General features: G+C 37.4%; 1 protein-coding gene across 1 annotated transcript in view; it reads left to right on the plus strand.

Annotated features, from left to right (window-relative positions):
• MAN1A1 (mannosidase, alpha, class 1A, member 1) overlaps window positions 1–14,894 on the plus strand; it is a 260,368-nt gene that overhangs the window by 127,400 nt on the left and 118,074 nt on the right. Inside the window, exon 6 of the mRNA XM_006839882.1 lies at window positions 9,262–9,356. Within this exon, the coding sequence (XP_006839945.1) occupies window positions 9,262–9,356 (95 nt within the window). The remainder of the gene's footprint in view (window positions 1–9,261; window positions 9,357–14,894) is intronic.

Below are 14,894 nucleotides of genomic sequence, written 5' to 3' on the forward strand. Positions count from 1 at the left end.
AACTTCATTCTTCTTGGATCAAGTATCAACACTCATGGAAGCAGCAGTCAAGAAATCAAATGATATATTGCATTAGGCAAATGTGATGCACAAGACCTTTTTAAAGTGTTGTAGAGCAAAGATCTCAGCTTGAGGTCTAAGGTGACCTGACCCAAGCCATGGTATTTTCAATAACCTCATATGCTTGAGAAAGTTGGACGGTGAATAAGGAAAACCAAAGAAGAATTGATATTTTTGAGTTATGGCATTGGAGGAGAATATTGAAAATGCCATGGCTGCCCAAAGAACCAACAGATCTGTGTTGGAAGAAGTGCAACCAGAGTGCTCCTTGGAGGCCAGGAAGGCCAACCTTCGTCTTTCATACTTCAGACATATTGTCAGAAGTATGTCACTAGAGAAGGGTATCACGTTTGTGAAGGTGGAGGGTCAGAGAAAAAGAGGAAGACCCTCAGTGAGATGGATTGGCAATATGGCAGCATCAATGGGCTCAAGCATGGCAACAATTGTGAGGTTGGCCCAGGACCAGGCATGTTTCATTCTGTTGTGCCATAGGATGGCTATGAGTCGGTACCGACTCGATGGCACCTTACAACAACAATTTCACTCAGCAAAATGTCCTCCATGTTCATCCAGTGTTATGAGATGTGTTGCTGATTCATTATTATTTTTCAGCATAGCAAGTATTCTGTTGTATGTATGTGCCAAAGTTTGTTAATCATTTTCCATTAATGGTCATTTAGGGTGTGTCTATTTTTTGCTATAAACTCAAGATTTTGATAATTAAACAAATATAAAGTAGAATAGTAATAGGATAGTATACAATTTCAAAAATGATTTTTAAAAATCTAGTAATAATTTGGGTAAAGGATTCCTATACACTGCAAATAGAAGCAAAATTGGTATAGTCTTTTTGAATGGTGATTTGTCAGAAGATTGTAAAGGCCTTTACTTACATTTTCTTTCGATGACTTTACATTCCACTTGAGACAAGGTTTCTATAATGATTTTGATGGCCTAATAATAGGCACTTGACTGCTCATCAGATCTTCTACCCTCTCCCAGTGATAATGCTGCTAGTCCAGCAAAAGTGCATTTTGCTGTTCTTTCATCACATCATTTCTGCTTAGATTTCTAGTTCCCATGTCACCTCCTGGAACTCATTCTCTCCAGGTACCCTATCTAAAGCAGCAGCCCTTGTCATTCTGTTCTTTTCTATTTCCTGTATCACTTACCACTATCTGACTGTATCATGGATGTATGAGGAGACTTCAAAGTGTTCATAAAAAATGAAATTAGAAGATAACTGAATTTTTTGTGAGCGTTTTATTGCCTATGCCCCCCACTAGATTGTCTGCTCCAGGAGACTTTTGTCTGTGCCTAGAATTGTGCCTGACTTATAGTAGTCACTCAGTAAATGTTTGGTGAGTGAGTAAATAAGTGAATGTTTATGTATGTTCCCTGTGAACAGAAATTCCACTTTCAAAAATTTGACTTAAAAAATAGTCATTTCTGATTCGTCGTGACCTTATTACAGCAGAACGAAACTGCCAGGTCCTGTGCCATCTTCACAATTGTTGTTACTCTTGAGTCCAATGTTACTGACACTGTGCCAGTCCAACTCATTAGGGGGTCTGCCTCTTTTATGTTGTCCCTTCACGTTTTCTAGCATGATGTCCTTCTCCAGGGAATGGTCCTTCCTCATAATATATATGTCTGAAGTATGAGAGACGAAGTCTGGCTATACTGGTTTCTAAGGAGCATTCTAGCTATACTTCTTCAAATACTGATGGTTTGTTCTTCTGGTAGTCTATAGTACTCAAGTGCATCAATTCTTCTACAATCTTCTGTAGTCATTGTACAAATTTCACATGCTTTTGAAAATAGCATGGCTTGGGTCAGACATACCTTAGTCCTCAAACTGCCATCTTTGCTCTTAAACTCTTTAAAGAGATCTTGTGCAGCAGATTTCCCTAATGCAATATGTTGTTGTCATTAAGTGCTGTCAAATTGGTTCTGACTCAGCAGAATAGGGTGTTCGCAGAGCAGATGGAGAGCTTGAACCGCCGACCTTGTGGTTGAAACCAACTTTGCAGTACAGTTCATTAACTCATATATGCATGGGTTGATTTCTTGGCTGCTGCTTCTATGAGTGTTGATAGTAGATCCAAGCAAAATGAAGTCTTTGGCAACTTTAATCTTTTCTCCATTTATCATGATATTACTTATTGGTCCAGTGGTGAGGGTTTTTTGTTTTCCTTACATTGATTTGCAACCTATGCTTAAGGCTGTGATGTTTGATCTTCATCAGTAAGTATTTTAAGCTCTCTTCATTTTCAGCAAGCAAGGTTGTACCATGCATATTGCAGGTTATTGAGTCTTTCTCCAATGCCGATGCCACAGTCTTCTATATATTATCCAGATTCTAGGATTATTTGCTCAGCATACAGATTGAATAAGTATGGTTCTTGACCAGGTGCTTTTTAGTGAGAATATCTATGATAACACACTGTGTGGTACACCTAAGGATACTTCTAAGCATAAGAATTATGTAGCAGTTGGTTTTCTGCTCCATTTCTGTGAATTTTAAGCTTCTTTATTGTATTCAGTTGAGAATTTTTTATAGGTAGCCAAGCATGCAGGCTGTTTTTTCTTTAGCTCTTAAATGTAGAGGGTTGATTTGCATCACAAGAAAGACATAATAACTTTCCCTCAGTCATCAACCTATTCCCTTTATCCTAAACTCCCCTCAACCGCCATTTACCTCTACAATAAAAGCATGTGCTTTTTGCTTAAGAAAAAAAAAATTTTTTTAAGGACATGCTTGATAAAGTAGAGGGACAGCAGAAAAAGAGGAAGACCCCCAATGAGATGGATTGGCACGATGGCTATAGCAATGGGCTCAAGCATAACAACAATGTGGTTGGTGCAGGACCGGGCAGTGTTTTGTTCTGTTGTGCAGAGAATTTTGCTATAAAATGGAGCCAACTTGGTGGCACCTGACAACAACAGCATCAACAATTGTTCCTCAAGATTTTTCCTCTTACTGACATCCATCTTTCTCCAGAAGTCAAATATAGTACTTCCTGGTGTCATCCTTTATGTATCTTTGTCCCTTAGAACTCAGAAAAATTCCATAACCATGAGAGCTATTCCCTTTCTCCCTACCCCATTTCTCATAATCCTTATGATCTCAAAATCTGTCTCCTTAAACTAATTGGGAGGCACAAAGAGAATAAGTATTAGGGCTTCTTTTAAACATTTGATGTGCTCTTTTAACCACTCTTTAACTTCTGTCTAAGGCCCTTAGCTTTTATGTTTCTTTCTATTTTCCACACACTCTTGATAGACCTCTCTTCCCTACTGTCACTCAGTGCTCTATGCTCCTTCCTCTCGCCTTTTGCTTTGTCTTCCATAGTTTACCACATTAACCGAGGCTTTCCACAAACATATGTCCACCGTCCCCAAATAAGCACATACCTGCAGCCACATATGTTCCATCGATCCATTCTTGCCTCTCCCCTAAAAATTAACTCAATCTTGTTTTTTCTTTATTCCCACAGTAACTACCTTTTTCACTCATTTTATTTACTCGTTACATGTTGGTTTATATTGTTGTCTTGATTGTACATAGAAAAGGCTTCAAAAATTCATAGAAAAAATCGAATTAAAAAAATGGAATTTTTCATGAACTTTTTAAAGCTGCCTCATATTTGTATAACTTTATATTGCTGATTTGTCCTCCTGGTTGCAAGCTCCTTGAGATCAGGGATCTTATTTTCTGTTGTGAAGTGCTGATGTATTTATTTGTTTGTTGTAAGTGCCATCAAGTCTGTTCCACCTCATGGCAAACCTGTATATGGTTTCTGAGGAGTGGCTGGTGAGTTTGAACCTCCAGCCTTGTGATTCAAGCCAACCTTGCAGCCCAGTGCATTATCCTACAGCACCAATGACTTGAATTCTTGTGCTATAGAATAAGCACTGGACTGCAAACAACAAAGTTGGTGGTTCAAGCTCAGAGTCACTATGAGTAAGAGCTAACGTGGCAACACTTAACAAAAACAACAACATCATTCTTTTATCTCTCCTCACAATGGTAAACGTGTTTGTTGTTGTTGTTGTAAATGTGTAGTAAAAAATAAATAAAAGAAAAAAGAGGAATTTGCTATTGACAGTCTTCTGTGTCTCAAAATGGCTCTGTATGCAAATCACAGGGTTTCCAGTGGTTGATTTTTCAGAAAGTAGATTGCCAGGGATTTTATTCAAGGCTCCTGTTCAAGGAGTCCTGGTATGGTGCTGTAGGATAAGCTCTTGCCTGCAAGGTTGGTTTGAACCATAAGGTTGGCGGTTCAAACTCACCAGCTACTCCTTGGAAATTCTATACAGGTTCACTATGAGTTAGAAATTACTCAGTGGTGCTTAACAACAACAACAAATTCAAGATTGATGAACTCAAACCACCAACTCGTTGGTGAGTAGTTGAATGCATTTACTATTTGCACCACCCAGAGACTCCAAACATGTAGTAAGTATTTACTAAATACTAAAACCATAACCCTATAGAGCAGAAAAGTACCTCAGAAGGTGTCTTGTCCAGGGCCCTCATTTTACAAAAGAGATGACAAAGTGTTAGAGAAGTAAAGTGAATCATCGTCATTGTTGCAGTCCTGGTGAAACACTGCCTTTGGCTTAAGGTTAGGAAGAACACAGGACCAGTTCCTAGAGTAGGTGCTGCCTAGATGGATACTGGTCAATTATCTGCTCTGAGTAGCAGCCTAAAATTCTCACCAAAAGAGCCACTCAGGAGCTAGAGAATGAAATTGGAGCCCTCTTTGTTAAAAAATCAGAGTGCAATGAAGAACTTTCAGTAGCTATTTATCCTAACTAGTAAGGATTGAGCTCTTTGGAGCTCTACATGTATGGGATCAAACTGACAACCTCAGCTCCAAGAATTAGACAGGAAACTTAGGAGTCAGTGGGTTTATGTTAACAGGGAAAGAACAATTCAGAAAGAAAAAGTGAGAATGGTCGTACAACTGAAACAATGTCATTAAAGTCAATAAATTGTATGTGTAGAAATTGTTGAATATGTGTATGTTCTGCTTTGTATATTCTCAACAACAGCAAAAATAAAATCAATTATTAAAAATTTTACTAGCCCTTAGTTTTTTCATGGGAATAAACATCTTTGAAAAGAAAAGTCTGCAATACTTATTCATTAGGGCTTGCTACATTTAAATTTTTTAATTATATGGATCAGAATTTTTTCCTTCAGTGAAGTATCATTCTTTCATCATTGATAAACTCAAGTCTAACGTACAGATACATTGCGTATTCTCAGTTCTGATCCATAGTTACTGGCAAGTTAACATGATATGTCAGTGTGTTCATCTTTTCATTTTGAATAAGTTGTTGTTGTTGTTAAGTGCTGTTGAGTCGATTTCGACCCATAGCGACTCCATACAGGGTTTCGAGGCTGTAAATCTTTACGGGAGCAGAAAGTCTCATCTTTCTCCCATGGAACCGCTGGTAGTTTCAAACTGCTGACCCTGAGGTTAGCAGCCTGATTCGTAACCACGTTGCTACCAGAGATTAAGTAAGTTGAGGAAATTTAGTGCTTTATTTTTCAAGAAAATGAAGAGTATGCTCTTCTTTGCCTGAAGACTGGAGAGTGAATTGTCTCCCCTATAATGAAACTTAGAAACCAAAAAAGGGAAATTTTTGACAAAAAGTAGCCAATTAATTAAATGTATAATTTTTAAAAAATTAAGTCTATAATGCAATTTGACAAACATAACAATGATTTTTAATTAAGGAAAACCAACACTTCAATTTTTGGTTCCGATCAATTAAAAAGAAAGAATGGCATTAAGATCAGAGAGAGCTAACGAAAAAATGTATACCCTCTGAAGTAAAAGGATTGCAGGCACTTGAGATGGCATGAAACTGGTGTTCACTTAACAGTAGCTCTCAGTGAACCATCCTATATTAGTAATCTACCCCACAGCAAGATGCGTCCTCATTGGCATGCCGAAATAATGAGACTGGATGACATTTGATAGCTTCCTCAGGATTAGCTGTTTTTATGTATCTTTATTATTTATATTTAAACCTTTAGAAGTTTCCCTCTAAATTGAAAAGCCGAAATGACTCAATAAATACTTATTGGTTGAGTGACTAATTTGGCTCATATTATGTATGAATTCATCAACTCGGGTAACAATATATGGTTTATTTCAGCTGAAGATATTTATCATATCTAAGTCATCTTGCCAGCTCTATGTAATGAAAACTAATAGTAGGTAAACTCTGCTTATACTAAAGGGAAACTAGTGTTTAGTCTTTTAACAAATTTTCAGCATGAGCATTTGAAGAAAGGCTTTGATATTGATTGTGCATTTCAAACTGAAACATGTCTGAACTGAAAATGTTTCTTTCCAGAGCCGTCTGATCTTATTCATTTCTTCTTTCCTTAGTCTTTGCTCTGGCATGTAAATATTCTTGTACAGTTCTTTAGGGAACTGCAAACTAAAAAGACAAAAAAGGCCATACATCTTGTATATAGACTTGTCTAATCCTATCTGTACAAGAGGAGTGCTTTTATTAAATAGATTTTAAATTTTGGGGTTTTTAAAACATTGATCAAAAATAGCAATTAACCAGTGATGATGTCACTTAAGTGTAATGAAAAGATACAGTTTTGATGTATTTAATTTAAAATTATTTGTAAAGTTACATCCTTAAAAGATTAATATAGAAGCTGTTTTATCTCATTTTACCACTATTCTGTCTGTTGGAAAATTATATTAGTTTTGATTTTTGCTATGAAATCAAAGTTAGAGTCTCTGTAGTACAAAATTTTTGATGGTTCTTGTTGGTTTATAAAATGTCTGTTCATCTCAAACTGATTGGTGTTAGTTGTACAAAAACCCTACTTTATTTTAATGTCCACTAAAACATAAGAAAATGCCTTCTAATGTCTAATTATTAGTTTCCACTTTTCATCTTGCTCTCTTTCCCACAGCATCCAAATATTGGATACCAAGACTGACTAATAATTGGACAGCAATTCACATTTCCTGTAAATGTAGTACTGGCATGGTGCTATAGGATAAGTACTGGACTCCTGACCACAAAGTCAGTGGTTCAAGCCCACCAGGTGCTCCTAGGAAACCCTGTGCAGGGTCACTATGAGTCAGAATGACTCGATGACTCTAAAAGCAACAATGTAAATGTAACAGGTTAAGCATTAGATTGCTAACTGCAAGGTGCAGACACTCCTTGAGAGAAAGATGAAGTTGTCTGCTCCAGTAAAGCTCTGCAGTCTTGGAAACCCTGTAAAACAGCTCTCCTCTGCTTTTTTCGAGTCACTGGAAGTCAGAATTGACTTATAAACCCAGTAGTGGGTTTATATTTTCTTAAAATGATAATAATTTTGCTTTTTTTGCCAGTCTCTTGGATACGAGTTTTGTGGATTCTCAGAAGTAGTTTTTTCAATAATAAAGTGATAATAGAGATCATCAATCTAGCAGTTCTGTTTTACTGGGAAAACTGAAACAATTAGGTGAGTTACCCAGGCCTCACTTTGAAGCACTGGTAGAACGAAGCTAGGATCCAGGTCTTTGCTTCTTGCCCTCTCTCCTTCTTGTCTGTCACTATCTGAAGGAAAACTGAAATACCATTTAGTATTCTTTTTGTGATGATCTACTCTTTAGCACATACCCAGAGATGTACTAGTTAATGTAATTGTTCTCTCAAATGATTTGTGGCATTGCTAGTTTGGAATTGTATTAAATATTCCTCATTTCAAGGAGAAAGATGTTCTTTTCTTTTAAGACTTTGGTTCCCTCTCTTTGTGTCTTAAGAGGAAGTGGCACATAAAATGCTGAGAATTGATATTGGTTCAGGTTCACATATAATTTCATTTAAAGCATCAATGGGATCATGGATGTTTTTATCCAAAATTATTTTGCAATTGTGTCTGAGGTTGAGAGTAAAATACAAAGGGGCTTCAAAAATTTTTTTGAAAAACTCCATTATCTTTTAGTTCTATTTTTCCATGAACTTTTTGTGAAGCCCCCTCATACTTGAGAATTATTTATAGATAATGGAAGCTAGTGGAATAGGATGGAACACTGTGCAAACACTAGAATATAATGGTTTCTCATTACAGTGGCTCAAGTCAAAACCAAACCCACTGCCATCTAACTCATGGTGGTGGTGGTTATATGCCATGGAGTCTGTTCCGATTCATAGAGACCCTGTACAGGGTTTCCGAGGCTGCAAATCTTTACAGGAGAAGAAAGCCTCATCTTTCTCCTGCAGAACAGCTGGTAGTTTCGAACTGCTGACCCTGAGGTTAGCAGTCCAATTCATAACCAGTACACTACCAGAGCTCCTTATCTGACTCATAGTGATCCTGTATATGGCTTCTAAGGCTGTAAATCTTTACAGGAGCAGAAAATCTTACCTGCCTCCTTTAGAGTGACTGATGGGTTAGAACTGCCAACCTTGTGTGACCTTGTGTCTAGAAGTCCAGTGCTTGTTCTATAGCACCACCGCAGATGTATTAATTAATCTTTATTGCCCTAATAAATGAGCCAGTTAATTAAGGCAATAAATGATTTATTATCTTAATAAATAAAGCTTCCCCATTAGAAAAGACCGAGACGTTAAGCAACTTGCCCAAGATTACCTAAATTGAGGAAGTGATGCTGGATTCAAAAACAGATACTGTGACTTCCTAGCCTGAGCCCTTAACCCTCATACCATATGGTTATAACACCCAAGATAGTGTTTAATTATATAGCATGAAGTGTGTGTTATGTAAATTTCTAGGGAGTTAACAACTCAGAAACTTGAGTTGTAACCAGGAAGTCAACAGATGGCCTGACAGCTATTGGCTAAACCTTTACAGTAGAAGGTAACCTGGAATTTCCTAGACTAAGGAAGGAAAAGGGAAGAAAGTATATAACTTTGGTATTTTCTTTTCTCCACTCCATCCATATGCCATTAATTGATGAATCAGAAATTGTCCCATTAAAGGTAATTGCAGTCCAAGAAAAAAAAAATGCTACTTCTGTTTTTATTGCTTTCTGTGTAACATAGAGGATGCCTATTGTGACCCTGTAGGAAAAGCACTGAACTGCTAACCAAAAGGTCGGCAATTCAAACCCACAAGAAGATTACTATTCCACTACTGATACTGTTATTACATTTTCTTTTACTTGCAACAGTAGCTTATTTAACTGTTTAACTTTTCAGATATTTCGAAAGAAAGCAGTGGAGCTTGGGGTAAAATTGCTACCTGCATTTCATACTCCTTCTGGAATACCTTGGGCACTACTGAATATGAAAAGGTAAAGCTCTTCATTTTTGACAACATATTTAAGTTGGAATATTTGATATTTTGGTCTGACAAGTAAACACTGGATGAATAACTACTTGAATATTATCAGTGATTAATTGACTCCATTGTGTGTCTTAAGGGCCTGTCTTTGTGGTGGAATTTATTTTCAGTGTTCTTTTTTCTCAAATGGGTCCCTGTCATGGGTAATATGATGCCAACTGCGTCACCCAAGCCAGACATTATCTGTAAAATTGTCACCAAAACATTCCACTTCTCAAGAAATTGTTCTTAGGTGCCAGCAAGTCAGTTCTGACTCCTAGTGACCCTGTGCACAACAGAAAGAAACAATTTCCCGTCCTCACCGTCCTCACAATTGTTTTTATGTTTGAGTCCATTGTTCTGCCACTGTATCAATCCATCTCATTGAAGGGCTTCCTCTTTTTTTGCTGACTCTTTACCATTATCAAACATGATGCCATTTTCCAAGGACTAGTCCCTACTAGTCCAAAGTTCAAAAGACGAAGTTTTGCCATTGTCACTTCCAAGGAGCAACTGGGCCATATTTCCAAACAGATTTGTTTCTTGTTCTGACAGTATATTCAATAGTCATTGCTAACACCGTAATTCAAAGATATCAGTTTTTACAGTCTTCCTTATTCATGGTGCAGCTTTCATCGGCATATGAGACAATTGAAAATACCATGACTTGGTTGAGGCACACCTTGGTCTTCAAAGTGTGACATCTTTAAAGAGGTCTTGTGTAGCATAGTTGGCTAATACAATATGTCATTTGATTTATTTACTGCTACTTCCAAGAGCATTGATTGTGTATCTAAGTAAAATGAAACCTTTGACAACTTTAATCTTTTCTTTGTTTATCATTATGTTATTTACTGATCCAGTTGTGAGTATGTTCATTTTATTTATATTGAGGTGCAATCCATACTGAAGGCTGTAGTCTTTGATCTGCATCAGTAAATATTTCAAGTCCTCTTCACTTCTAGCAAACATGGTTGTGTCACCTGCATATTGCATATTATTAATGAGTCTTCCTCCACATCTGATGCCATGGTCTTCTTCAGATAATCCATTTTCTGAGATTATTTGCTGAGCATAAAGATTGAGTAAATATGATGAAATGATGAAACTGTCACACACCTTTCCTGATGTTAAACCATTCAGAATCTACTTATTGTGTTCAAACAACTGCCTCTTGATCTAGAAGCAGGTTCTCCAGGAGCATAATTTCGTGTTCTGGATTCCCCATTCTTTGTATTGTTACCCATAGTTTGTTATGATCCACACAAATGCCTTTGCATAGTCAACAAAGTGCCAGTAAATACGTTTCTGTTATTCTCTGTTTTCAGCCAAGATCCATCTGACATTAGCGATGATACCTTTCCTACCATATCCTCTTCTGAATCTGAGTTGAATTTTTAGTAGTTGCCTATGGATGTACTTCTACAACAATTTTTGTAATTATTCTCAGTAAAATTGTACTTGCATTAATTATATTGTTTGATGATTTCTTCATTTTGATAGATCACCTTTCTTTAGAATGGATATAAATATGAATATCTTCAAATCAGTTGGTCTTCCAGATTTCTTGGTATAAACTAGTGAGCACCACAAGCACTGCATCAGTTTGTCAAAACGTTGGTATTCTTTCACTTCCTGAAGCCTGTGTCTTTGTTTTCTACTGCTGCTATAGCAGAAATACCACAAGTAAATGGCTTTAAGAACCAGAAATGTATTCTTTCACAGAATAGTAGGCTAGCAGTCCAAATTCAAAGTTCCAGTTCTTGGGACAGACTCTTTCCTTCTTGGTTCTGAGTGAGGGTCCTTGTCTCCTTTCAGCCCCTGTAGGCCCAGTATCCCTTGGAGATCTTAATACATCTTGTCATCATTCTTGGTCTGGACCTAGGAGCTTCACAGTACAGGGACTCCAGGTCAAATGACATACTCCAATCCTTTTTCTTCTATCTTGGTGAGAGTAGATCCCCTCTCTCTGTTGAAGTCTCTTTCCTTTTATCTCTTGTAAGACAAAAGATTTTCCTTGCATGCCACACCCTGCGGAATTTGTAGTAAACTGGGTCAGGGTGGTGGTGGGAATAAGGGTGGTGAAGTCCTGGTGTAGCACTGTAGAATAAGCACTGGACCAAAAGGTCAGTTTGAACCACAGGCTTGGCAGTTCAAACTCACCAGTTGCTCCTCAGAAATCCTACCCAGATTTGCTATGATTCAGAACTGACTCAACAACACTTAACAACAACTACATCCCACTCATAATCATTTTATTGTTTTATCACATCAAATCATATCGTGGGAAATAGCTACCTCTCAACTGCCAAACCACTGAGAATCCAGGCCCAGTCAAGTTGACACACAACTGTAACTAGCACACTTTGTTTTCCACCAACATCTACAGTGCAGCTTGGACTTCTTTTTCCAGCATGTATCGGTCGGTTCTTGATCATATGCTACCTCTTGAAATGATTAACTATAGACCAATTATTTTTGGTCTGTATTCCTTCCATCTTCTTTTGAAGTTTCCTTTGTCATTCAATATTTTGTCTAAGAAAGCCTTCAGTATTTCAACTTGAATCTTGAGTGTTTTCTTCAGTTGTTTCAACTTGAGAAATGGTAAGTTCTTCCTTTTGGTTCTCTGACTCCAGATCTTTGCACGTTTCATTAGAATACTTAATTTTTGTCTTCTCAAGTTGCCCTATGAAATTTTCTGTTTAGCTCTTTGATTTCATTATTTATTCTAGTCATTTTAACTTCTCTACATTCAAAAGTTACGATTTGGCTTGCGAACCTCAGGGTCAGCAGTTCGAAACTACCAGCAGTTCTGCAGGACAAAGATGAGGCTTTCTGCTCCTATAAAGATTTACAGCCTCGGAAACCCTGTACAGGGTCACTATGAGTCGAAACTGACTCCATGGCACATCACAACAACAACAACAACATTCACAAGACAGTTTCAGAGTCTCTTCTGACATCCACTTTGGTCTTTTCTTTATTTCCAGTCTTTTTAATGACCTTTTGCTTTATTCACGTATGGTGTTCTTGATGTCATCCCGCAGCTCCTCTGATCTTCAGTCATTAGTATTCAGTGCATCAAATCTGTTGTCTTCAAACGGTCTCAAATTCAGGTGGGATATATTCAAGGTCAGATTTTGGCTATCATAGACTTGTAATTTTCTTCAGCTTTAACTTGAACTTGAACTTGAACTTGAACTTGAGCTGTTGATGGTCTGTTCCACAGTTGGGCCCAAGCCCTATTTTGACTGATGATATTAAGTTTTCCAACATTTGTACACAGATGTAGTCAATTGATTCCTGTGTATTCCATCTGGTGAGGTCCACCTATGTGTTGTTGTTGATGTTGTTAAGTGCTGTCAAGTCAATTCCAACTCATAGGGACCCTGCATAGGGTTTCCGAGGAGCACCTGGTGGTGAGTATGAACTGCTGACCTTGTGGTTTGCTGTCCAGTGCTTATTCTACAGCACTACACCAGGACTTCAATCATGTTGTTAAGAAAAGGTATTTGCAATGAATAAATCCTTGGTTTTGCAAAATCCTATCATTATGATCTTCAGCATGGTTTCTATCATGACAGCCTTATTCCAACTACTGATCCTTCCACTTTGTTTCAAACTTTCACATTACAAAGACCAGTAATTATCAGATATTCTCGATTGCATGTTTGACTAATTTCATACTAAAGAATTCTTCAGTTTCTTAATCATTGACTGTAGTAGTTGCTGTGTAAATTTGAATAACAATGGTATTAACTGGTCTTCCTTGTAAGCACATGAATATTATCCTATCACAGACAATGTTGTAGATCAGTATAGGTTGAAATGCTCTTTGATAGTAAATACAACACTATTCCTCTTCCTTTTGTCATTCTCAGCATAGTAAACCGTATGACTATCCTATTCAAAATGGCCAATTCTTGTCCATTTCACCTCACAAATGCCTAGGACATTGAGCTTTTTGTGTTCCATTTAGTTTATCTTGGCAATTTCCAATTTTCCTAGTTTAATATTTCCTACATTCCACATTCCAGTTTTCATGGATGTATGCAGTTGTTTCTTTTCATTTTGAGCCCTATCAGGAAATGAAGGTCCTGAAAGCTTTGCTACATCCACCTCATTTTGGTCAATCTACTTTCAGGAGGTTACTCTTTGTATTTTGAATGTCTTCCATCCTGAGGGACTCATCTTCCAGCACTGTATAAGACATTGTTCCACTGTAATTCATAAAGTTTTTAGTAAATGATCTTTCAGAAGTGTTGTGCCTTGCATTCTTAGTCCATCTTACTCTGAAAGTTCCACTGAAACTGTCCACCATGGGTAACCCTACTGGCATTTAAAACACCAGAGGCATAGCTTCCAGCATTAAAGAAAGTAGAATTTGCTAAAAGCAGTTACTTCAATTAAGATACTGGTCAGAGATTACAGAGATCAAAACATGTGGATCATTCAGATCCGCTATACAAAGAGATCCACCACATGTCTGTCAGTCGTACTGCGGTGGATTGTGAGTTTCTATGATTCTGGAAGCTATGCTACTAGTATTTTAAATACCAGCAGTGTCACCCATGATGGACAGGTTTCAGATGAGCTTCCAGATGAAGACAGACTAGGAAGGAGTGACAAGCTACTTCCGAATATTAAGTCACTGAAAACCTTATGAATAGCAGAGAAACACTGTCAGATATAGCACTGGAAAATGAGTCCCTCAGGTTAGAAGGCACTCAAACTGTGACTGGGGAAGAGCTGTCCCATCAAAATAGAGTTGACGGTGATGAGACGAATGGGAGAAAAGCCCACAGGACCTTCATTTCTGATGGGGCATAACTCAAAATGAAGAGAAACCGCTGTAAACATCCAGTAATAATTGGAACATGCAACGTATGAAGTATGAATCTAGGAAAATTGGAAATTGTCAAAGATGAAATGGAATGCATAAACATCGATATCTTAGGCATTAGTAAGCTGAAATGGACTGGTATTGGCCATTTTGAATCTGGAAACCACAAAGTTTACTATGCCAGGAATGACAAATTGAAGAGGAATGGTGTTACATTCATTGACCAAAAGGGTCATGAAGTACAATGCTGTCTGTGATAGGCTAAAAATCATGCACCTACAGGGAAGACCAGTTAATTCCACTATTTTTCAAATTTACTCATCAACCACTAAAGGCAATGAGGGTGAAACAGAAGAATTCTACCAACTTCTTCAATCTGAAATCGATCAAACATGCAATCAAGATGTATTGATCATCACCAGTGATTGGAATGTAAAGAAAGGTTGGGAGCAAAGAGGAAAATATGGCCTTGGTGATAGAAATGATGCTGTATATCACATGCTAGAATTCTGCAAAATCAATGATTTTTTCATTTCAAATACCTTCTTTAGACAGCATAAGAGACGACTATACACATGGACCTCACCAGATAGAAAACATACAAATCAAATTGACTACATCTGCAGAAAGAATGATGGAAAAGCTCCATATCATCAGTCAAAACAA

The sequence above is a fragment of the Chrysochloris asiatica genome, unplaced genomic scaffold, assembly GCF_000296735.1.
Source record: "Chrysochloris asiatica unplaced genomic scaffold, ChrAsi1.0 scaffold00027, whole genome shotgun sequence".
Lineage (NCBI taxonomy): Eukaryota > Metazoa > Chordata > Mammalia > Afrosoricida > Chrysochloridae > Chrysochloris > Chrysochloris asiatica.